This window comes from Lemur catta, chromosome 1, assembly GCF_020740605.2.
Source record: "Lemur catta isolate mLemCat1 chromosome 1, mLemCat1.pri, whole genome shotgun sequence".
NCBI classification, from domain to species: domain Eukaryota; kingdom Metazoa; phylum Chordata; class Mammalia; order Primates; family Lemuridae; genus Lemur; species Lemur catta.
In genome coordinates this window covers 211,196,872-211,219,576 of record NC_059128.1, presented here as the reverse complement: position 1 = coordinate 211,219,576, position 22,705 = coordinate 211,196,872, and the positions used below count along the sequence as shown (strand labels likewise).

General features: G+C 42.0%; 3 protein-coding genes and 1 long non-coding RNA gene across 4 annotated transcripts; 1 reads left to right on the top strand and 3 right to left on the bottom strand.

Annotated features, from left to right (window-relative positions):
- Positions 1-814: 814 nt before the first annotated feature.
- On the bottom strand, positions 815-2,706 carry LOC123646916 (NXPE family member 3-like). Its single transcript, XM_045564131.1, is given in 2 exon segments — positions 815-2,382; positions 2,385-2,706. Coding segments are annotated over 2 exon segments (1,020 nt in total). The 3' UTR covers positions 815-1,684.
- A 350-nt stretch (positions 2,707-3,056) lies between these two features.
- LOC123646836 (fetuin-B-like) lies at positions 3,057-5,955 on the bottom strand. Its single transcript, XM_045564026.1, has 3 exons — positions 5,598-5,955; positions 5,142-5,252; positions 3,057-3,089 (listed from the first exon to the last, which is right to left on the bottom strand). The coding sequence occupies exons 1-3, from the start codon at positions 5,820-5,822 to the stop codon at positions 3,057-3,059; spliced, it is 369 nt and encodes a 122-aa protein (XP_045419982.1). The 5' UTR covers positions 5,823-5,955.
- Positions 5,956-8,708: 2,753 nt separating this feature from the next.
- Positions 8,709-20,247, top strand: LOC123630366. Its single transcript, XR_006732658.1, has 3 exons — positions 8,709-8,772; positions 11,600-11,658; positions 20,230-20,247. It is a non-coding gene; the product is annotated as an uncharacterized LOC123630366 (long non-coding RNA).
- Positions 10,665-22,385, bottom strand: FETUB (fetuin B). Its single transcript, XM_045539871.1, has 7 exons — positions 21,968-22,385; positions 21,510-21,620; positions 19,799-19,886; positions 16,969-17,138; positions 16,139-16,240; positions 12,109-12,192; positions 10,665-11,211 (listed from the first exon to the last, which is right to left on the bottom strand). The coding sequence occupies exons 1-7, from the start codon at positions 22,190-22,192 to the stop codon at positions 10,834-10,836; spliced, it is 1,158 nt and encodes a 385-aa protein (XP_045395827.1). The 5' UTR covers positions 22,193-22,385; the 3' UTR covers positions 10,665-10,833.
- Between the last annotated feature and the right edge of the window lie 320 nt (positions 22,386-22,705).

Here is a 22,705-nt window from a genome sequence, read left to right as displayed (position 1 = left end):
TCATGAGCAGAATTAAATTAGTTATTGGTACAGCCCCTGAAATAATAAGCGATGTTACTTCCCTCATTTTATCTTCCCTTTTCCCCTAGTCAGTGTTTCTCAAAGTTTGGAACACCACCATGGTATCAGAATCACTGCGTACTTGTCACAGAGTTTAATTCTATAACTCTCAGAGACTTGGCCTCTAATTCTGCATTTTTATCAAATATTACAAGTGATTATTAGGTACTCCAAAGCTTAAGGATCATTAAAATTAAGCTATTTTAATATATTTAACTACTTGGTCCTCTTCAGACTCAACAATTAAAAATCTTTTTCTTTCTCCAAAAAATATTTTATAACGTAGAAGGTGGTCCTCAAGGATAGGAAAGGGAAGGTCTTGGATCCTCTATCTGAAGTTAAAAACCCAAAGTTTTTGACCCATTCTTCTAAGCGTGCATATTTTTCATGCTTTAAGCATCTGTCTTCCTTTCTAAAGCTTCCCTAGTAGAAACTGCTTCCCTAGTAGAAGCACATGTCTGCTTAGGAACAACTTAAACTAAGCTGTAATATATCATAGCTCAAAAAGAAAAAAGTGCTTACTAAATGATCCCAAATTAACTAAGTCAAATAAAATTAATAATTCCATTATTTTTAGATATCCAATAGGAATAACAGCTTCTTCCAAGCATGAGATAATGTATATATCTTATACCCAAATTAAAAAAAACCTGTCATAGATTTTAATACCTAATTTTACTAATTTCTAATTAGATTTGAATTTCTAATTTTGGTATGTAGTTCAAAGTAACAACCAAAAAAGAAACATTTGAGATTAGTGGAAAAAATTTCCACAACTTTATAATAATCAATAGCATTCTTTACATGAAAGTCAATTCTTAAAACCCTCAAACTTCAGAACATAAAAATAAATTTCCATTTATACATTTCCCCCTTTCAGTTCCAAAATTGGTTATTCTAGAATAAGTAGTCCACACATAAAATTTAGCTGAATCAAATAGGAAACAATCACCAAATGCAAATATAAATTCAAAGCACATATTTTATATATGCTTGTTTCATATTTCCCTTTTGTTTCTTTTCTAGATAAAATCAGGAAATTGTAAAATTCTGACCAAGGACATTGCAATTTTCAAGTAATTAGAAAAGGTAGATCATCAAGAGAAACTCCTGAGACATGGCAGTCATCAGTGTGTTCCAAGAACCTCTGACTACAAGCCTTCTCTAGTTCACCCCCTGAAGATGGATCACTTGTGCTATTCATGCAGATGCACTCAATTTCCTTTACCAGATAAATTACAAACACTCCACTGCCAACCAAACGTGTCCTTTCTATTTATGTCCAAACATTTTTCACACTCTTTAGCACAGTAATCTCCCTTCCCAAGAGAAGCTAATTCAAATACACTCATTAGCATCTTTGGTTACAAGAGCAATACAGTGTGTAGATGCTGTTAATAAAGGTTCTATCATGGTTAAGTCAAGATTGGAAAAAAATCCTATAGGTAGATATAAATGTAACCTGTATTTTCTAAACTCTTTACAAGTCATTATGTAAGGTTCAGCTCTTTTTGAAATTTTGTGCATATTAATGGCAGTCATCTCTCAATGGGGCCACTTTCTGTAACACAGGCCAACTGGGAAAGTAACTGAATATGATTCCTCCAGTCCCCTCCAGGACAGGCTAGGTCTCCAAGGGGCACACAAAGGACAAGAACATGTCCAGCTGGTTCTTCACAATAACTTCATCTGGATGCAGCTTGTGGGGTAGATAATGGGCCAGGGTCATCTCCCAGGCATCGACGAGATATACTCCAACCCCTGAAAACATCCTCCAAAGAATGGTGTCCAGCTGAAAGTTGTACCAGTTGCTGTTGAAAAGGCTCACCTCAGGCCCCAGCTCTTGGGCACTGGCTGTCCAGATGACCACCACAGTCTTAGGACTTCTATCCAGGAGCTGGACCACTGCTCGACGGATATTCCTGAGCCACCGGATGTACACTTCCAGGGGGAAGATGCTGAAGTGAGACCATACAGCTATGGCAACCACAGTGTTCTTCCCTCCCACAATACCATTCAGCTCATTTGCCACATAATGAAGCTCACTGCTAAAGACGGTCGTAAAGCGGATGGGTGGACCATGGCAGCGGTATTTGAGCAGGATGTTGTGCTTCTGGTCCACTGCAAGGAAGGGACCCACATTCTTGGGACTACCCAAGTTAAACTCCACTAAATCTGGAACAAATGTAGTAAGGTATTCGAACCATTGTCTAACTGTTGAATCACCAAATAAATGCACCACTTTTCTTTGTAAGCACTCTGTAATGTTGTCAGGGTCATTAAACTGACGCATCGTAAACTTTCTGGGCCTCCACTGGTCTTTCCAGAAGGAAAAGTTCCTGAGCCTTGAGATAGTTCTAGGTTGTTAGTTTCTTTTATCCTCCTGGGAATCACAGTTACCCAATCAGGCCCATTGGAGTTTCTTGGCATTTTGATATTGACACCACTCTGGAAGAAAGCACTCTCTGAAGCAGTCAGAAGACCCTTCAGGTATCCACCTTTGAAATGGTTAATTCTGCTGCTGCAAGGGAGCTTCTTTGGTTTGAAGCAGAACCAGGGCTCTCCAGTGTAGAGATCTCTACCTGAGTAACATTGATGACCAGCACCACCACCATCAACACTGCAAGCAGACAGCAGAAAAGCCATAGTTTGAAGAAATTGGTCCACATTGTCTGGCTGTGTCTTGATCACCCATGGCCGACACCATGCTACCTTCACTCCTCAAAACACCATGTCTTCGTTTTTCTGAGCTGCAGATGAGCTTTCAGTTTAATTTGCTTCTATCCCACTAGTAGCCTTAAGAGTTCTTTATGTAGAGAACAAACTGCAATTGGTTCAAGAAGCACATTTTTCTTCAAAGAACTCCTCCGGGTTCGCCCGCCTGGCTAGAATTGTTTTTTTAGATTAATTTCTCTCCATATGAAAAAGTTATCAACATAATCCAAATGAGCCCCCATTTTCCCTTATCCATAAAATTCAACATCCACTCCAGGCCTTCACATGGAGTACAAGTTGTCCCACTGGGTGGTCTATGACAATATAGCAGAAACAGTGAATTTGCAAAGAATCCCCCAAGGAGACTGAGAGTCCATTTCTTTTCCTGCCCTAAGGTTGAGGAAGTAAAATGGAGTCACCTCACTCTTACAGAAATGTCACAGAATAACTCAGAAACTGAAACATGATTGAATGCGCATCAGGTCTACCAAAGTAGGGAAGGTAGAGAAAGGCTCTTGGGTTCTAAGCAGAAGGAGTGCCTTGACATTCTCTCAGCTTAGGAATCTATAGCAATGGCTATGAGACACACTGTTTGTCTAACTGGCTTGTGCATTTTAGTCTTACCTGGCTAGAAGCCCTTGTGATTTTGAGGAGAGAATACTGCTTCGAGGTGCTCTCACTGTTGTATTTTGCAAGAGACTCGGTAGCAGCTTCCAAAACATGGGGATCTGAAGAATCAGTGGGTCTAGGGCCTGGGCAGTCCGGGCACGTACCAAGAATCTTTCTGTGAGAAACTGTTGATGCCAATGAGACCAGTTTCAAAATTATTGGTTTTCAATCCTATAAATTATATGACCGTAACAGAGGCATAGATGGAACAAGAAGATAATACTCAGTGTTGGCAAGGATGAAGTAAGGAAGACATTTTCTAGAAAGAAAGTGAACTGTTGGTAGTGAGTGTTCTGTAATGAGCATGTGTTAGTTTCATAATTTAAACAGAAAGCAAAGCAAGATAATTTTCACCTCACACACATTTACTTATTCTGAGAATGTTGTTCAAAGATATGTAATAGAGTATATTGAATAGGATCTTCCCTCCCAACTAGCTGAATATGTCATCATGGACTCTGTAACTGAATGTCGCAGAAGGCTGGATTTCATTACTGCCATGTTTTATTCACTTTTCAGTCCATAAAACCTAACACCCAACACCTACATTTCCCAGCCTCCCTCACAGTTGCTGTGACTGTGTATAACTGTGTTCTAACCACACGAACGTGAGCAGATGTCACACGTCATCACTTCCAGGTCTGGCCCATAAAGATCTTCCAAGTTCTTACTATTCTCTAAGCTCTTTCTGTTTCCATAGCTTGACACAGATGAGCATGGTGACCATGGAAGTCACGAGTTGAAGCCGGCAGCGTCTGGAACTGCAGTGTGGAATGAATCTGGGTCTCCACATCACTCCTGGAGAAATCCACACACCTCCCGCCCCTAATCAGGAGCTTCCGTTTTGAACTTCACATGAGTGAGACCTAAACTTCTGTCATGTTAGAGTCTGTATTCACTTTTTAGTGTCTTTGTCATAGCAGCTAGTGTTACCTTTACAAATATAATTTACAACAGGGTAAACAGATCATGTGCTTTTCAAAACCAGTTAGGTGTAGTTTTACAGATTTGGGGAAATGATTTAAAAAGATATCTTGATCCAACTGTTTACTTCTAAACATGTATATCATTCACTCTACTGGATTCATAAAGTTTCACATCAGCCAATGAAAGTATTCCAAGAATAACCGAAAATCAAATGAAAACTGACTAAATGATTTTCAAGCATCTTCTATAGTCATTTTGAAAGGATCATTTCTGAGGCCCTTTAGATTCCATAATTTAAGGAAGGTATTTCTCTTTACACGACATACTTTTGAGCTCCCATATTGTAACTTATTCTCCCAAGCCTCATTAAAATAAAACAAAGCATACCAAAACAGCTCTCCCTCCATTGCTTCTACAGTCTACCTTAAACACACATCTGGAGCTTTGATTCCTTTCTCACAATTAAAACACTGGTGTAAGCCTACAAAGGATCTTGGAAGCATAAAAGATGTATGTATTCACTATAGAATTTTTGGTAACTTCGCAGTTCTGGTCTCCCTGACCACATATTGATACTTCTGGAAACACATCTGTTGTGTAAAACTTTGTTCTGTCCACAAGCCTTAGAATAAGCAAGTGGGCACCTGCCAGGACGTTATAAAGAGGGACATGTAAAAGATGGCAGACCTTGAGCATCTTCACCCTGCAGAAAGAGGGCTCCTGCTTGCTTTCCCTAGAGCCCTTACCAGTTTATGAAAACAAGCACTCACCGATTCATGCAAGTACCTCAACCCACAGTCCTTCCACGCCTTCTTGCTGAGCACATGGCAGTCAGTCTCTAACACATCCAGTGTGAGATAGAACAGAGATCCCAGGCCATCCTGTGGAAAGGGGAAGAAAAATGCACCACATCCCACAGGAAGCACAAACCCATAAAGACTACACAAAGAAGTCTCTGCTTTATGGGAGACCTGGGGGGGGGGATTATGCACATGCCCTATAAACCACTGAAGTCTAGACAAGCGTCAGAGTGGGCTCACAGTTAGCACTTGTTCCTAATACCACTAAGAGCATTGCAGCACAGCCTGGCAGAGGAGAGCAGAGTGTTCTCAGCAAGCTTTCCAATTTGGAAAGCACCTGCCAACATGTGTCTCTGAGTTTCCTGCTCACCCTGGCCAGTCTCTGCAGCTTGTCCAAATGCTTGCCCCAGAAGGGACCATCACTTCCTGTCTGTGTTCCCAGGCATTGTTCACGCGATTGAGGCTCATCACATAGCCGTCCTTTCTGTCTCTGTTGATGTCCTGCAGGGCAAAGCCCGCGACTGCCAGCACATCTGAGTCATTGCAGCCCCGGGAGAGCAGAGGCGAGGGGCCCAGGGCCTGCTGGGGCAGAGACACAGCCCCACAGCACAGGGCCAGGGTGCAGAGCGCCAGGGGTAGGAGCAGGCCCATTCTGTGGGGAACAAGGCACAGGATGGGTCAGTGTGTGGAGCTGCAGGGACTGCCCAGCTGGTGGGGCTCTTTAAGGCACTCTTGAGGTGAGTTTTGCAGTTGCAGTCTGAGTGGCTGACCAGGGTATCCAGAGTTGAAATCCTCTGTCCCATCTTATCGTGTTGAATTCTAAAGGTGGATTTCCCTGAGTCAGTACTTTGGGTAGTATTTCCCAGTGTTGTAACCTTAGACCCCTGAGCAATGTTATATTCATGAGTGCATGTAAACAAATTTGTTTCCCAAACTTTTCCCAAGAAATCATAACAAACATTTGGTCAAGGCTCTGATGATTGGATTCTGGTTTGTGTCCAGGTCCCCTCCTGAATCAGAATATGGAAGACTGTCACCTCCCCATCTCCACTAGCAGATTCCCCGCAGAGATCTCCTTGGCCACATTAATACAGTAGTTACCTCAGACAGGAGCACGAGGTCCCTGGTCCCAGTGGCACTTGGTGGGTTCACGCTTCCGGTTGGACCTTGTGTGTTCCATGCTCTTGTTAGATCAGGAAGGTGGCTTCTCAGTCACGTCGCAGAAGCACAGATATGACTCCTTCAGTATTCTGGCCATCTGGGTAGAAAGTGTTCTATTTAGCTTCAGTTAGGTTATTTTTAAAACAAATGTATTTTTAAAGAAATATTTAATGAGACATAAAAGTTCTGTAATCAAGCCACAAATCTACTTTCTTGTGTGGAAGCAAACTGTTTAAAAGACTAAAACACAACCTTCTGTTTTTTTGAAGAGAATAATGATGGGCGGATGGGCTGGAGCACCAGAGCACACCAGAGGCAGGTTAGGACTCCTGCCTTTCGCTTTCAGCTTGTTTGGATCAAAGAAAGTTCTACTGGTTGGGGCTTGCACAAACAAGGTAACATTCATGGCATTTCTCAGATGCAGTTTCTCATGAGAGAGGACACATGACTGGAGTGAAACCTCTAGTCCAATACGTCACATAAGATATTCCATGGAACTCCAGTCTCAGGAGACACTCTCCGTTCTCCCTACCCTCCCACCCATCCCCAAGTCTTCTGGTATCAAACCTGTGTAGGAACTGCTCTGTTTATACCCTGCTTGCAAAGTTGCAGTACACCAACATCTTAAAGGTTCTCAGGAGCTCTGAAAAGAAAACCTGCATTCCCCTCCATTTCCCATATCTATTTGACCACAAGAATGACTTTTTTCTTACTAATACATATTAATGACACATAAAATACAGTTGAAATGTGTTTAAATATAATTTTTAAATGCTGTGCTAATAAGGTTATCTGGGAAATTGTTCAGAAGTACTGAAGATTTTGACTCACTGTGGAGCTATTCAAAAGAGATTGAAAGACATTTTCATTCAGTCCAAAGAGAAATCCAGGTGCAAGTTGTGGCTTAACACAGTGAAGCATTGTTAGGAAGACTCTTAGTGTTTCTAAAATGCCACATGTGCTCCAGTTTTCAATTCAACTTAAATATGATGAGTGGAATAGTACAAAATCTGGCCAAAATGGTGATAAGGGATTTGCACCAAATGGGAATGGGGGAAAGCTATTGGCACAAAACAAAAACTGTTCCTTGTTTCAATGAGTTGTGATCGTCAATTAAGTCTTTAAATTCCTGCTATATGGACTGTGAACCACTTGGCAGGTCCAAGTTGTTCACAGGGTGCCACGGGTCACTCTTGGGCAGCCAGGGCTAGGAGCTGAGCCCAAGCTGACATGAGGGAAATGCTGAGGCCGTGGGAAGAGGCACCAGCATGAGCACAGGCTTTTCCTACAGTGCTGCTACGTGGATACCCACTGAGGCCGTGTGTCCTCTTCCTCTTGTTTTATGCAATCTTGGAGACAGATTCAGTGTTTGTGATGTCCTTTCAGTGAGATAGCTCAGCAGCAGGGGCTGGAATGGTGAGGGGCTTGGAGAGGCAGAATCATGATGAGCTGGTATCCTGCCTTTGGAACCTGTCTGGTGTTCTAAGAAACTTACTTTGGTAGCTTACTTTAAGGATACTTACTTATTAAATATTAATGCTTAAAATCACAGCTGTGGCACTAATATAATTTGAGCTGTTGCAGCTAGTTCCTAATAATGGAATTGGAGGATCCATCAACTTAGAGTTGGCCTGAAGCGAAGGGACTTGATTTGGGCTTTCCACACCCCTACTGCCTCTGGCCTGTGGGTCCTCAGCCTTGGGGCCCCTTGTGTGGGGTCCACACATTTGATGTCACAGAGACTGTGGTGGTGAGAGGCTTCCTAGAGGCTTGAAGCCTGGGCTGGTACTTAGATGGCATGTGGGAACCTGGGAGTGAACATTTATTGAGTTCCTGCTGTGGCCATTCTATCAATAGCTGTTGCATGTCTTGACGGTTTATGCCTTTGCATTGCTTAGTGGTAGTGTATGGCAATAATGCACCATAGTTTGTTTAACCACGCACTTGTTGAAGGGCATCTGTGTTGTTTCCAGTTGTAGAGTATTATGAATAAAGCTGCCATGAACATTTGTTTACATGTTTTTGTTTAAACATAAGTTTTCATTTGTCTGGGATAAATGTCCAAGAATACTATTGCTGGGTCATGTGGTAAGTGCATGTTTCTTTTTATAAGAAACTGTCAAGCTATTTTCCAGAGCGGCTGCGCCATTTTGCATTGCCACAAGCAGTGGATGAATGAGTGCTCTAGCTTGTCAGCATCCTTGTCAGCATTTGGTATTAACAGTATTTTTTATTTTAGCAATTCTAATAGTAGGAGTGATAGCTCATTGTGATTTTAATTTTCATTTCCTTGATGGCTACTGAGGAAAAGAAAACGGAGAAGAGATCTGAAGGGGGATGGGCTGAGAGGTAGCCTGAGAACCTAGAGTGTGTGACAGAAACCACTGGAGGAAAAGTGTCAAGGAAGGGAAGCTCAGCATTGCCAGATGCTTCAAAGAGGGTAAGTATGGACAGGAATGTTTCCTTTGAATTTAGAACAAGACGGTCCTTAGGGAATGCCAAACCAGTAAGTTATGGGAAAAGAGTTAAACACCCATTACAGTGGGTTGAGGAATGAAAAGCTGGTGAGGAGATGACACACATGGGGACAAACCACTTTTCAAGAATTTCACCATGAAAGGACAAAGGTAACCTAAGACTGTTTATGACTTGCTAAATCACAGCAAGTGACCAGACTCTTGCATGCTCCATGCCCTCTTCTGATAACTCTTCTGCTGTTGTAGTCCTAGATACCATGTCTCAACCCAGATTTCTCTCTTCTTAGTAACATGCATGTGCACAGTCATCTCCACAAGGCGGTCCAAAGGCCCTTCAAGTTCCCCACACCCAAAAGTCAACTCAACAACTGTCCAGTTAAACCCTCTTCTCCTCCTGCATGTTCTATCTCTGTGGATGGTGCCCTTATCCATCCAACAGGGGACACACAGAGAGGGACACAAAGTTAAGGTCCTTCCCTCCCATTTTTCAGTACAGAGGGTGGTGTAGACTTCCCTTGGGGAAATCCCACTTGGGGCTTGTGACGGTTTTTCTCTTTGTCCCAGGTCCATCCTTGGGCCTTCTCTGCCAGGCCCTGTCTCCCAGGCTGACTCCAGGGGTTGAACAATCCAGGCTGCCCTGATGGCTAGTTTACTGTGGGGTTCAAAGAGCCAATGGGAAGAGGAGAATAGAAGGAGGCAGGAGGGGAGGAGAGGGCAGGGTGCTTCCCTCCCTCAGGGCAGTCCTCCCCTAGAGCAGCCCCTCAGGGGCAGCTCACTCTGGGCTGGGGAGGCCACCCCCTCCTCCTGCTCAGCCTGGCTGGTGAAGGCTGCCTGCTGTCACTATTGTCCAGGTGCCTCAGCATCCCTTGTCATTCCCTTGGCCTGGCCACAAGGCTTCAGGAAAGGTCCCTTCTCCAAAGTCTTTTCAGTGGAGCCATCTGAGTATGATTCTGCTTCTTTCCAGACCCCGACTGAAACAGGGTGTAAAACCCCACATTACCCTCCCACATAATCATTTTCCCTTCCCATGGGAAGCAGATAAGAGTGGTGGAGTATGAGTACTGTTTACTTCTCTTATGCAAGGTACGCCAAGGCCTCTTCTAGGAACAAGTGCCAGGATAGAGGACAACAGCTATATTTGCAAATTCTCTGCCTAAATGTCAAAAGTACTATCCGGGGTGCGTGTGTGTGGGTGTGTGTGTGTGTGTGTGTGTGTGTGTGTGTGTGTGTAAACACATGTATATTTCTAATTGAGGGGAAATTTGTCCTACAGAGAAGACTGTGATTGACTGTGATAATGGGACCTCTACTGTCTGTCCTGAGAGAAATTGTGACAATGATGAGTGTAGCAGTGAGAACTGCTGTGGTCTGATGTCCCCACAGTGCCCAGCACAGGCCACAGGCACACGACTCTGCCCTGTGCCCCACCTCTCAGTGAGCTGCCCCCTGCTGAGACCCAGAGCCGTTCAGACAGATGCAAAGGGGTGATGGGCTGGAGATGGTGTGGGCAGCCCCCAGCGAATACCTGATATGTAACTGAAGGGGATGCAGACAGTGACCCCTGCTGGGTCTCAGGTTCTCATATCTCTTGGTATTAGGGAAAGTATCTTTCCTCATGGAATGCCTAGTACTGAGATTTGAGCATAAACAGACACACACACACACACACACACACACACACACACACACACACACACACACACGTACTGCTGAAAGGATAAAAGTCTTCATAAGTGAGTGGTTGGAGACACAGAGGTGCATCTCTCCATGGCATGAGACATGAGACGGGGGTCAGTTTAGAGGGGACGCAGCTCCAGGTACAGCCCGGTGCACAGTGTAGAGTGCAGCCCACGTGGAGGGTTGAGGCTCTTTATTTCCATTCCCAGCCAACATGTTGAAACCCAGAAGAGTGAAAAAGATGTCCTTCATTAGCCACTCTCTACATTTGGACTCCCTGTCTCTGTCCCCACCACCTGTCATCTCATGCAGGGCACCACACTCCCATGGAACCCTCTGTGTGACTCTCATGGTGGGAGGACAAGAGCGCTGGCCTCCTGGGCTGGTCCTGGGCACTCGGCAGAGCGTTGTTCTTCTCTGGGGAAAGGCAGGACAACCAGCTTCTCCTCCATAGGCCCCAGGAAGAGGAAGGAGACATCCAGGGTTTCTCCCTGGGGGTTTGTGGTTAGATCCAGCTGCACCGGGAAGGCCTCCCGAGGGCCCTTTTCCTGGGAATTCTTGGGCTTTTCACTGTCCAAGTCGGGAAGATATTGGACAGATCCTCTTGGCCCAGCTTTGTAGGGGGAGACAGTGAGAGATATGTGTTCCCCCTGGGCTTCTTGCACCTCGGGGAGGTTCACAGGTCCTTTGTTAACAGCAGAAGTTTCACCTCCAGGGGCTGGAGCCTGTAATGAGAACATTATCGAAAGTGCAGAGTTTCATAGGGAGAGCCCTGCCATGCCTGGTACCAGGCTAAGCTAATCTGTGCCTTTTTGTTGGAGATTTCAAAGGGAGACTAGGTAGAAGGATCAGACTTCTGGTGAAAGGGTTAAAAAGCAAAACAGATAACGGCCAGGGGGAACCAAGAGCTGTGCAAACTTGACTGCAAGTCTCTCAATGTCAGAGCTGAACAATGGCCCAAAGTGATCCAGTGACTTGCTCAAAGTCCCCAGTGAGCTATCTTTCTGTTCCCAGCAGCAGCGGTAGCAGCAGGTGCCTTTCACTGGTTGTTTTTTTCTGTACCAGGCCCTGTGTATTGCTCTTCATTCAGATCCTTTCACTTGCTTCTCACAGGGCTCTGAATTAGGCAGACGTGGCAATCCCACTTTAAAGACGAGTCAACAAAAACTCAGGTAGGTACTTGCCTATTGTCACACAGCTCACAGGTGGCAGAGCCAGACTGGATCCCAGGTGGCCTGTCTCAACTGCCCTGCCAACTATACCAGGATACTCCATGGTAAGTGCTCAATAAGTGCTTCTGGAAAGGGAGTGAATGTTTTTAGGAAATGACTTCTCCCAGTGGTTTGAAATAAGATTTCTTTGGGACACTGAATTTAATGCCTCAGAGGCTTGGGCCATCCAAGCTAGTCGTTCCCTGTTTCTAAACGTGTCTTCCCTGTTCTGCAGGACCACACTGTGACTAAAACAAAGCCGGGCAGGTCTTTGACCAGATACCTTGTGGGTGCAGGCTTAGGGCAGCCTGAGTAAAGTGGGGATCATGGATCTCAGGAAAAGGAGGGGCTGGGGTCATGGCAGCTAAATATAGACAATCTGCTCTTCTTTATAATTAGATTGAAAAATACCTGTGTTTCAAAGAAGTCACAAGTCACAGAGACAAACTTTTCTAGGTCTGTTTGAACGAGAGAACCTGCGCAAAGACCAACGGGCTAAAAGAAAGAGAAAATACAGTGTCATGTGAATATTACCAATGATCATAAAGGGAAATCAACTTGCTTTCTGCTTGGGTAGACACACAGCCAATCAACATTTTTATGCTCCTGCCATGGAATAGGTGGGCTCTAAGACAATTCTCTCTGGATCATCCCTACCAAAAAATCACCCAAACTAGACTAAATTGCCTCCAATCATGAGCAACTCAGTATTTCTTGAGGAACAAAACACTCATTATTGGAAAATTCTTTGTATTGAGCAAGAATCTGTGTCTATACAACTTATACCTCTTGGTCTTCGTTCTATCCTGGGGTCAGCTAGAAAACTTGTCATCTTTCATGTAGCAGCGCTTTATGTATGTTTCACCTGAGTTTTCTCTTCTCAGACAAACACTCTCAGCTCCTTCAACTTCTCTTTATTTGAAAATAAAGTAACTTTGGTTTCTTACTGAAAATGTAATAAATAGTTATTTAGAATATAGATAAACAAAAAGAAAATAAAAAGACCTGTAATTGCCTGAAAGGTACTTATTGCCTGCAATGATTTGATTTCTTTCTTCCAATCTTTTTTCCTATGCATATATAATTTTTATTCTATAAAAGTCAAATTATATCACATATATTATTTTGTAACTCTGTTTTGTCACTTAACAATATATTGTGTAAATTCTTTTATGGCATCAATAGTCTTCTATGATTTTCTTTATAATAGCTATCCAGTAGTCCTCTGCATTATTTAATAAGCTCTCTTTTGTTGGACAACTAGATTGACTCTAAATTTTTCAGTTTGAATATTAAAGCTATATCTTTTCATGTCTCCCTAATTACTTCCTCAGGGTAAATTCCTAGAAGAGGAACTTTAACGTCATAGAGCATACATGTTTTCAAGTATAAATAGAACATTATAATAAAATGTTGCCTCAATTTCTAAAGAAGAGCTTTTAAGTATATCCATGTAAAATTTATTGAAATGTGTCTAAACAGATTGCCTAAATGTGACTCTGTCAACCATCTCCAGACCATATGAAGAGAAAACTAGAAATTCCTTAAAGTGGGAAAATCCACTCAAGTGTGAAGTGCTTGGGGAATGGTGCTTCAACCTTTTCCTTCTCCTCTTCATCACCAAGTCACAAAAGGGAGGGGCTCTAAGAGAACCTTCTGGACAGACTGCAGGTACCAGCACCAAATAGAGCCTGGCCACTCCCACCGTGGCTAGTATTTACGGAGATACCAAAATTCATAGGCCTACCTGGTGCTGACACTAGAGTGGAACACAAAGAGGGAGTTTGTTGGTGTTGCTTAACACATGAACCCTAGAGTGTGGGGACATATGTGGCATCCAGATTGGAAAGGAAGAAATAAAACTATCTCTATTTTCAGATGACATGATGTCGTATATAGAAAATCCTAAGAACTCCATGAGCAAACTATTAGAACTAATAGATAAGTTCATCAAGGTTACAAGATAAAAAAATATAATTTTCTGGTTAATATAAAAAATTGGATTTCTATACATTTGCAATAAATAACTCCAAAGATGAAATTAAAAACACAATTTCATTACATTAGCATCAAAGAGAATAAAATATTCAAGAAATAAATTTATCAAAATAACTGAAAGGCTTGTACACTGAAAACTACAAAACATTGACAGAAATTAAGTTCTAAACAAATGGAAAGACATCATATTGATGGATTTGAAGACTTAATGTTTTTAAGAAGACAAAACTTCCCCTATTGATCTATAGATTCAATGCAATCAAATATATCCAATTTCCAACTGCCTTCTTAAAAATAGAAATTTACAAGCTGGTCCTAAAATCATTATGAAAATCCAAAAGATCCTGAATACTCAAAACAATCTTAAACGAGAAGAACAAAAGAGGAGTACTTACACTTCCCAATCTCAAAACTTACCACAAAGCTACAGCATTTAAGACAGTGTGGTACTGGTATAAGGTTAAAAATATAGATCAATGGAATGAAATTGAGAGTAAAAAGATAAACACATATATGGTATATTGATCTTTGAGATGTGTGCTAAGAAAATTAAATGGGGAAAGAATAGTCTTCTAAACAAATAATGCTGGGACAATTGGATATTCACATACAAAAGAATGAAGTCAAATCTCTACCTCACACCACATATAAAAATTAACTCAAAAGGAGTCAAAGATCTATTGGTAAGGATCTATTTCTTTATTCTCAATTTTATTCTATTGATCTATATATTTATCCTTCTATTAGTACCACACTTTCTTGAATATTGTAGCCTTATAATAAATTTTGAGATTGGAAAGAGTGAGTCTTCCTATTTTGTTCTTATTCAAGATTGTTTTGGCATTTTGGATTCCTTGTATTTTCATACATGTAAATCTTAGTGACCTTGGATTAGGTAATGGTTTATCAGAAAAGCACATTCAAAATGAGAAAAAAATACATAAATAGAATTCCATCAAAATTTAAAACTTTTGTATTTCAAAGAAAATCATCAAGAAAGTGAACGTACAACCCAGAGAATGGGAGAAAATATTTTAAAATTACATATCTGATAACAGCATTGTATCAAGAATATGTAAAGAACTCTTAAAATTCAACAATAAAAAGATAAGTAACCCAATTTTAAGATGGGCAAAGATATTTCTCCAAAGAAAATACTCCAGTGGCTAATAAGTACATTAAAAGATGCTCAATATCATTAACCATCAGGGAAATGCAAATAAAAATCATGATGAGATACCTATTCACACTCAGTAGATGTCTATAACCACACAGAAAGATAATAATAGGTGTTGGCAAAGATGTGGAGAAACTGAAACCCTCATACATTGCTGATGGGATTGTGAAACTGATAGTCACTTTGGAAAATAATATGGCAGTTAGTCAAAGGATTAAACATAGAGTTTTCACATGACCCACCAATTCCACTTGGAGATGTATACTAAAGAGAAATGAAAACATATGTGTACACAAAAACTTGTACACTTATTCATAGCCAGAAACAACACAAATGTCTATCAACTGATGAATGGATAAAAAATAAACAATATCCATACAATAAAATATTATTTGCTAAGGAAAAGGTAAACCTATCTCTATCTGCAGACAGAGAAGCCTTGGAAACATGCCAAGTGAAAGAAGCCAGATGCAAAAGGCCACACAGTGTATAATTCCGTTTATATGAAATGTCCAGAATAGGCAAAGCCATAGAGACAGAAAGATTAGTGAATTCCAGAGGCTTGGGTGAGGTGGCAATGGGAATGACTGTTAATGGGTTTGTGGTTTCTTTTAGGGTTGATGAAAATATTCTAAAATATTCTAAAATGATGATGGTGGCACAACTCTGTGAATATACTATTAAAAACCACTGCATTTTATCCCTTAAAAGGATGACTTTTATGGTGTGTGAATTGTATCTTAATAAAGCTGTTACTATAAATACATAACTAAGATGAAAAAGATTTTTGGTGCATTTTGCTGAATTGTGCTCTGACACATTGTGCCCAGTTAAATTCCCATCAAGTATGTTTCAGATGGTTTCAAGGCACCTTCCCCATCTTTGACACATTCTTTCAATGGTCTATTTGACTTCGTTCTTCTTAAAAAGTGGTCCAAGGAATAGAACAACATCCTGTATTCCAAATATAACCAAGTTTTTTCAGATCAAAGTAGGACCATCACCACCCTCTGAGGAGATTTGTCCATATTTTATAGTTCCTATAATCAATTTTTGTTACTGCTGATGAAAATTGCACTTACAATTGAATGAAGTCCCTTATTGTTGCATCTGGGCACACCTAATCTCTAACTCGTCAGTTGCTCCTTGGTGGGAGAAAAGCTTCTCATGTTTTACAACACCTCATATATAATTTATTCTCCACAAATACTTAGAGATGATCTGTGAATACCCATCTGAAATTATGAAGACATTCAGGAAACTTACCGCAGAGTCAGAGGACTGAAGTGAGCAGCTGCCAACCTGGGATTTGGTACACGGTGACTCTTTGACTAAGTATTCCACAAAGTAAGAAGGGCCAGCCACCCACTGTTATGAGACAAAAGTCAAGACATAAAAAGTCAAACCTTCCTCCCCAGGGAAAATATTCAGGTTTGCCAGAATTATATTTACAGAACCGATACATCACCAGAGGCACTGACAACACACAGATCTGTTGTCCCTGCAAGTCCCCACCCTGATCAAACCATGTGCCATGATTTAGTTATTGAGAAAGCATAATCACTATACCTTTCTTCCCTTCTGATTTGAAGATTTGAATGGGCCCTAAACACCTTTCCTTGGTAAACTTAATTTTTCTCACATAGAATTATCTTTCAGATATTTCTCCATATGAAAGAGATAGCAACATAATCCAATTACAAATGAGCCCCCTTTTCCCTTATCCATAAAACTCAACATCCACTCCAGGCCTTCACATGGAGTACAAGTTGTCCCGCTGAGTAGTCTATGACAATATAGCAGAAACAGTGAATTTGCGAAGAATTCCCCAAGGAGACTGGGAGTCCGTTTCTCTTCCTGCCCTAAGGTTGAGGAAGTAAAATGGAGTCACCTCACTCTTACAGAAATGTCACAGAATAACTCAGAGACTGAAACATGATTGAATGCGCATCAGGTCTACCAAAGTAGGGAAGGTAGAGAAAGGCTCTTGGGTTCTAAGCAGAAGGAGTGCCTTGACATTCTCTCAGCTTAGGAATCTATAGCAATGGCTATGAGACACACTGTTTGTCTAACTGGCTTGTGCATTTTAGTCTTACCTGGCTAGAAGCCCTTGTGATTTTGAGGAGAGAATACTGCTTCGAGGTGCTCTCACTGTTGTATTTTGCAAGAGACTCGGTAGCAGCTTCCAAAACATGGGGATCTGAAGAATCAGTGGGTCTGGGGCCTGGGCAGTCCGGGCACGTACCAAGAATCTTTCTACGAGAAACTGTTGATGCCAATGAGACCAGTTTCAAAATTATTGGTTTTCAATCCTATAAATTATATGACCGTAACAGAGGCATAGATGGAACAAGAAGATAATACTCAGTGTTGGCAAGGATGAAGTAAGGAAGACATTTTCTAGAAAGGAAGTGAACTGTTGGTAGTGAGTGTTCTGTAATGAGCATGTGTTAGTTTCATAATTAAAAGCAAAGCAAGATAGTTTTTACCGCACACACACTTACTTACTTGGAGAATTTTGTTCCAAGACACACAATACAGTACATTGAATAGGATCTTCCCCACCCCCCACGTATTTCAATATCTCATCATTGCCTCTGCAAAGTAGACTGAGTGTCTTAAAAGGTTGGGATTTCATTACTGTCATGTCTTATTCACCTTTCAGAAACATCATACCTAACATCTAATACACAGTAAGTGCTAAGTAAATGCTTGTAGAGAAAGTGAATATATGAGTGACATAGTGGAAGGAAACTCTTTGGTTAGAAAATGCAAGTGAGATTTGTTAAAGGACACAAAATTACAACTAGATAGGAGGAATAATTTCTAGTGTTCTATACCACTACAGGATGACTATAGTTAACAATAATTCCTTATAGTTTCCAATAGCTAGAAGGATGATACTGAATGTTTTCAACACAAAGAAAAGATAAATGTTTGTGATGATGGATATACTAATTACCTTGATCTGATCACTATACACTATATATATGAAACATCACATCACTATGTACTCCATGAATATGCTCAATTATTATTTGTCAATTAAAAGAAATTTTGAAATGTTAAAAAAAAAAAAAAAAAAAGAGGCCGGGCGCAGTGGCTAATCCTAGCACTCTGGGAGACCGAGGCGGGAGGATCGCTCAATGTCAGGAGTTCAAGACCAGCCTGAGCAAGAGTGAGACCCCGTTTCTACTAAAAATAGAAAGAAATTAGCTGGACAACTAAAAATATATATAGAAAAAATTAGCCGGGCATGGTGGCACATGCCTGTAGTCCCAGCTACTCGGAACGCTGAGGCAGAAGGATTGCTTGAGCCCAGGAGTCTGAGGTTGCTGTGAGATAGGCTGATGCCACAGCACTCTAGCCTGGGCAACAGAGCAAGACTCTGTCTCAAAAAAATAAAAAGAAAAAAAATAAAAAGAAAATGCAAGTGAACCAGAACAGAAAATTGGTCAAATGCCTGTGTGACTGGATAGAATGATCACATTAACAACACAGCCAGAATTTCTGTTTGGAAGGAGCTGGGGGTGGTAAACCTAGAGCAAAAGCCTAGGGAACTTACCTTAAGGTTGTTTTTGCAGAGTAAACACATAATTTACCTGGGTGTATTTGGGGGCTGGAGGAGAGTATGGTGAGTTACATCCACAGCTTGTCACCCTGCATCCGCACCACCTGTCACTTACTGACCTCCCATCGCTCTGATGCCTATGACTGGCATTTAAGTCCTGAGATGATTTATTAGTTGCTGTGCTCTAATTTATTTCAGGTGAGTCTTGTCTTCCCAACCTGGAACCTCAAGCCGTGCTTAATAAAAAGTTTGCTCTCTTGCCTTGTTCCTTAGCGGAAACAGCAGCATTGTTACCACCTGGGCCTTGTTAGCAATGCAGGGCCTCAGGCCCTGCCCCAGACCTGTGGAATCAGAATCTGCACCTTAACAAGAGCCCCCAGGGGAGCCACATGCACACAGCAGTTTGACAAGTAGCTATATTGTACTGCCTATGCCATGGATGCTTCTTTCCAAAGACTTCCCCTTTAAAACAGGAGGACCCCGAGTGAGTGTGTGTGCATTTTGCAAATGTCATTCTTTCAGCCTCATTTTTAGTCTATTTATTTATTTATTGAACAACATTATTGACACCTTCCACTTGATAGGAACTGAGGAGGGTGTAGCAAGGAAGAAGAAAGGACAAAATATTCTATCTGATATAACATATGAGGTCCTAAATGAAAGCAGCACATCATCTCTGTTCCCTGAGTGGTTTGGCCAAAGTCAGAAGGTCTGTTTGCTAAATATCCAGCCATCGTTAATATATTTTTCATATTACATGGCTGGATACTTTCCAGACAGACCTCATATATACGAATGTAGAACAGGAGAGCACTATTCCCTCCTGGAATAGAGGTCCCTGCAGAAGCAGCAGCATCGGTGGTGGTGCTTAAAGGACATCTTGAGTTCCAAGGTCAGAGGGCATCAGGGCAGGGCGTGCTCAGCAGAGGGAGAGGCACAGGGAGATGCAGACACTGGAAAGGGCAATGTGTGTGTCAGGAAACAGTGAGGCACCCAGCGGGGTGGAATGCAGAGCTGCTGTGGTCGGGGAAATAACCTGTGGCAGAGGGAGCTAGAAAGGGAGCTGGGGACCAGCCACAGAAAGCATGCCATTTACATCAGGGTGAAAATTTAGGATTTGATCCAAGACACAGAGGATAGCTACTGAAGGTGATTTAGGAAGAAGAATTGTGGGAAGAGGAGCAGTCTGAGATGAATTTCAGTGGGGAAGCAAGTACTGGAAATATTAAGCAACTAGTGTTAGAATGAATCTAAAGTAAAGATGGGAAAACACCCTGTACACTCTTTGCAGAGCCCTGGTTAAATGATCTTTTGCATATTTTATTGAAATTAACAAAATCATAGTGATTTCTTACCTGGGCGAAGAGTACAGTTATAAGCAGGTGAATAGAGCACTCTATATGGCCTGTTAGTATAAACCATCACTTTACATTGACCATAAACCTGAAACCAACAAATACATTTTATGACATGGTGGACAAAACTGTGAGTTTTAAAAATACCTCAGTAATAAAAATCAGACATTTCATTTTTGAGTAATGAGGAACTTAAGGTCAAATTCTGTGGTTTTGGTTGGGAGAAACTGCAGTTGATTATCAAACTGTTGAACCTTTTCCTGGTACACAACTAGACTACATTTCCCAGCCTCCTTCACAGTTGCTGTGACTGTGTATAGCTGCGTTCTAACCACAGGAACGTGAGCAGACATGTCGTGTCGCTACTTCCAGGTCTGGCCCATAAAGATCTTCCAAGTTCTCACTATCCTCTGTGCTCTTTGTTTCCATAGTTTGATGCAGGTGACCAGGGTGACCATGGAAGTGACGAGTTGAAGCCAGCAGAGTCTAGAGCTGCAGTGTGGAATGAATCTGGGTCTCCACATCATTCCTGGAGAAAAGCCCCCTCCTGATCCAGAACTTCTATTCTGAAGTTCACATAAGTGAGAAATAAACTTATATCATGTTAGCATCAGTGTACATTTTTTAAGTGTATGTGTTTTAGTAGCTAGTGTCACCATAACAAATATAATTTATAACAAGGTAAATAGAGTATTTGCTTTTCAAAATCAGTTAGGTGCAGTTTGACAAATTAGTTACATGATTAGAAAAAAACATCAATATCAAACTTTTTACTTCTAAACATATATCACTTTTTGCTTTCATGTTGTAAAGTTTCATATCAATTAATAGACATAATCCCAGGATAATTAAGAATAAAATGAAATTGACTATCTCAGGTCCCTTTTCTTGTCATCTTTAAAAGGATTAATTCTGGCAGGGTATGGTAGCTCATGACTGTAATCCCAGCACTTTGGGAGGCTGAGGCAGGAGGATCACTTGAGGCCAGGAGTTCAAGACCAGCCTCTGCAACATAGTGAGACCCCGTCTCTACAAAAAATAGAAAAATTAGCCCAGCATGGTGGTGTGCACCTGTAGTCTCAGCTACTCTGGGGGCTGGGGCAGGAGGATCACTTGAGCCTAGGAGTTTGAGGCCACAGTGATCTCACTACTATGCTCCAGCCAGAGCAACAGAGTGAGACCTGGTCTCAAAATAAATAAATTAATTAATTCTGAGGCCCTCTGGGTTCTATGATTTCAGAAAATCCTTCCATGGCACCTTTGAGAGCTTTCATACGGTGAGCCATCCATTTTCCTACCTTCAATCCTATCAGTGCTTACTAAAACAAAACAAAGAAAAATAAATTTCAAAAGCTCTACCTCCATGCCTCTGCAGTCTATATTACCCCATATCCAGAATATTCACCTCAGATCTTCTCACAATTCAAACACTGGTTCAGAGCCTAAAGGAGGGTCTTAGAGGTGGAAACCAATTTTGGGGCAACTTTTCCATTCTGGCCCACATGACTCCAGTGAACTTCTCAGAAGCCCCTCTGGTTAGTTAAACTGTGCTCTAACTACAGCCTTAGAATAAGCACGTGGGCACCTGCCAGGACATTATAAAGAGGGACATGTAAAAGATGGCAGACCTTGAGCATCTTCACCCTGCAGAAAGAGGGCTCCTGCTTGCTTTCCCTAGAGCCCTTACCAGTTTATGAAAACAAGCACTCACCGATTCATGCAAGTACCTCAACCCACAGTCCTTCCACGCCTTCTTGCTGAGCACATGGCAGTTGGTCTCTAACACATCCAGTGTGAGATAGAACAGAGATCCCAGGCCATCCTGTGGAAAGGGGAAGAAAAATGCACCACATCCCACAGGAAGCACAAACCCATAAAGACTGCACAAAGAAGTCTCTGCTTTATGGGAGACCCACGGGGGGAGGGATTATGCACATGCCCTATAAACCGCTGAAGTCTAGACAAGCGTCAGAGTGGGCTCACAGTTAGCACTTGTTCTAATACCACTAAGAGCATTGCAGCACAGCCTGGCGGAGGAGAGCAGAGTGTTCTCAGCAAGCTTTCCAATTTGGAAAGCACCTGCCAACATGTGTCTCTGAGTTTCCTGCTCACCCTGGCCAGTCTCTGCAGCTTGTCCAAATGCTTGCCCCAGAAGGGACCATCACTTGCCTGTCTGTGTTCCCAGGCATTGTTCACGCGGTTGAGGCTCAGCACATAGCCATCCTTTCTGTCTCTGTTGATGTCCTGCAGGGCAAAGCCCGCGACTGCCAGCACATCTGAGTCATTGCAGCCCCGGGAGAGTGGAGGCGAGGGGCCCAGGGCCTGCTGGGGCAGAGACACAGCCCCACAGCCCAGGGCCAGGGTGCAGAGCGCCAGGGGTAGGAGCAGGCCCATTCTGTGGGGAACAAGGCACAGGATGGGTCAGTGTGTGGAGCTGCAGGGACTGCCCAGCTGGTGGGGCTCTTTAAGGCACTCTTGAGGTGAGTTTTGCAGTTGCAGTCTGAGTGGCTGACCAGGGTATCCAGAGTTGAAACTCTATCCCACCTTATCGTGTTGAATTCCAAATGTGGATTTCCCTGAATCAGTACTTTGGGTAAGATTTGCCAGTGTTTGTAACCTTAGACCCCTGAGCAATGTTATATTCATGAGTGCATGTAAACAAATTTGTTTCCCAACATTTTCCCAAGCAATCATAACAAACATTTGGTCAAGGCTCTGATGATTGGATTCTGGTTTGTGTCCAGGTTCCCTCTTGAATCAGAATATTGAGGACTGTTACTGATAGGATGGACTGGCTAATAAACAGAGAAAAATAAGCTAAGGGAAAGAAAAAGGAATAAAGTCATAGCACAGAATTGCTCCCTTGAAAGGAAAGACCACAACACAATAGTTCCTTGTTCAATCAAC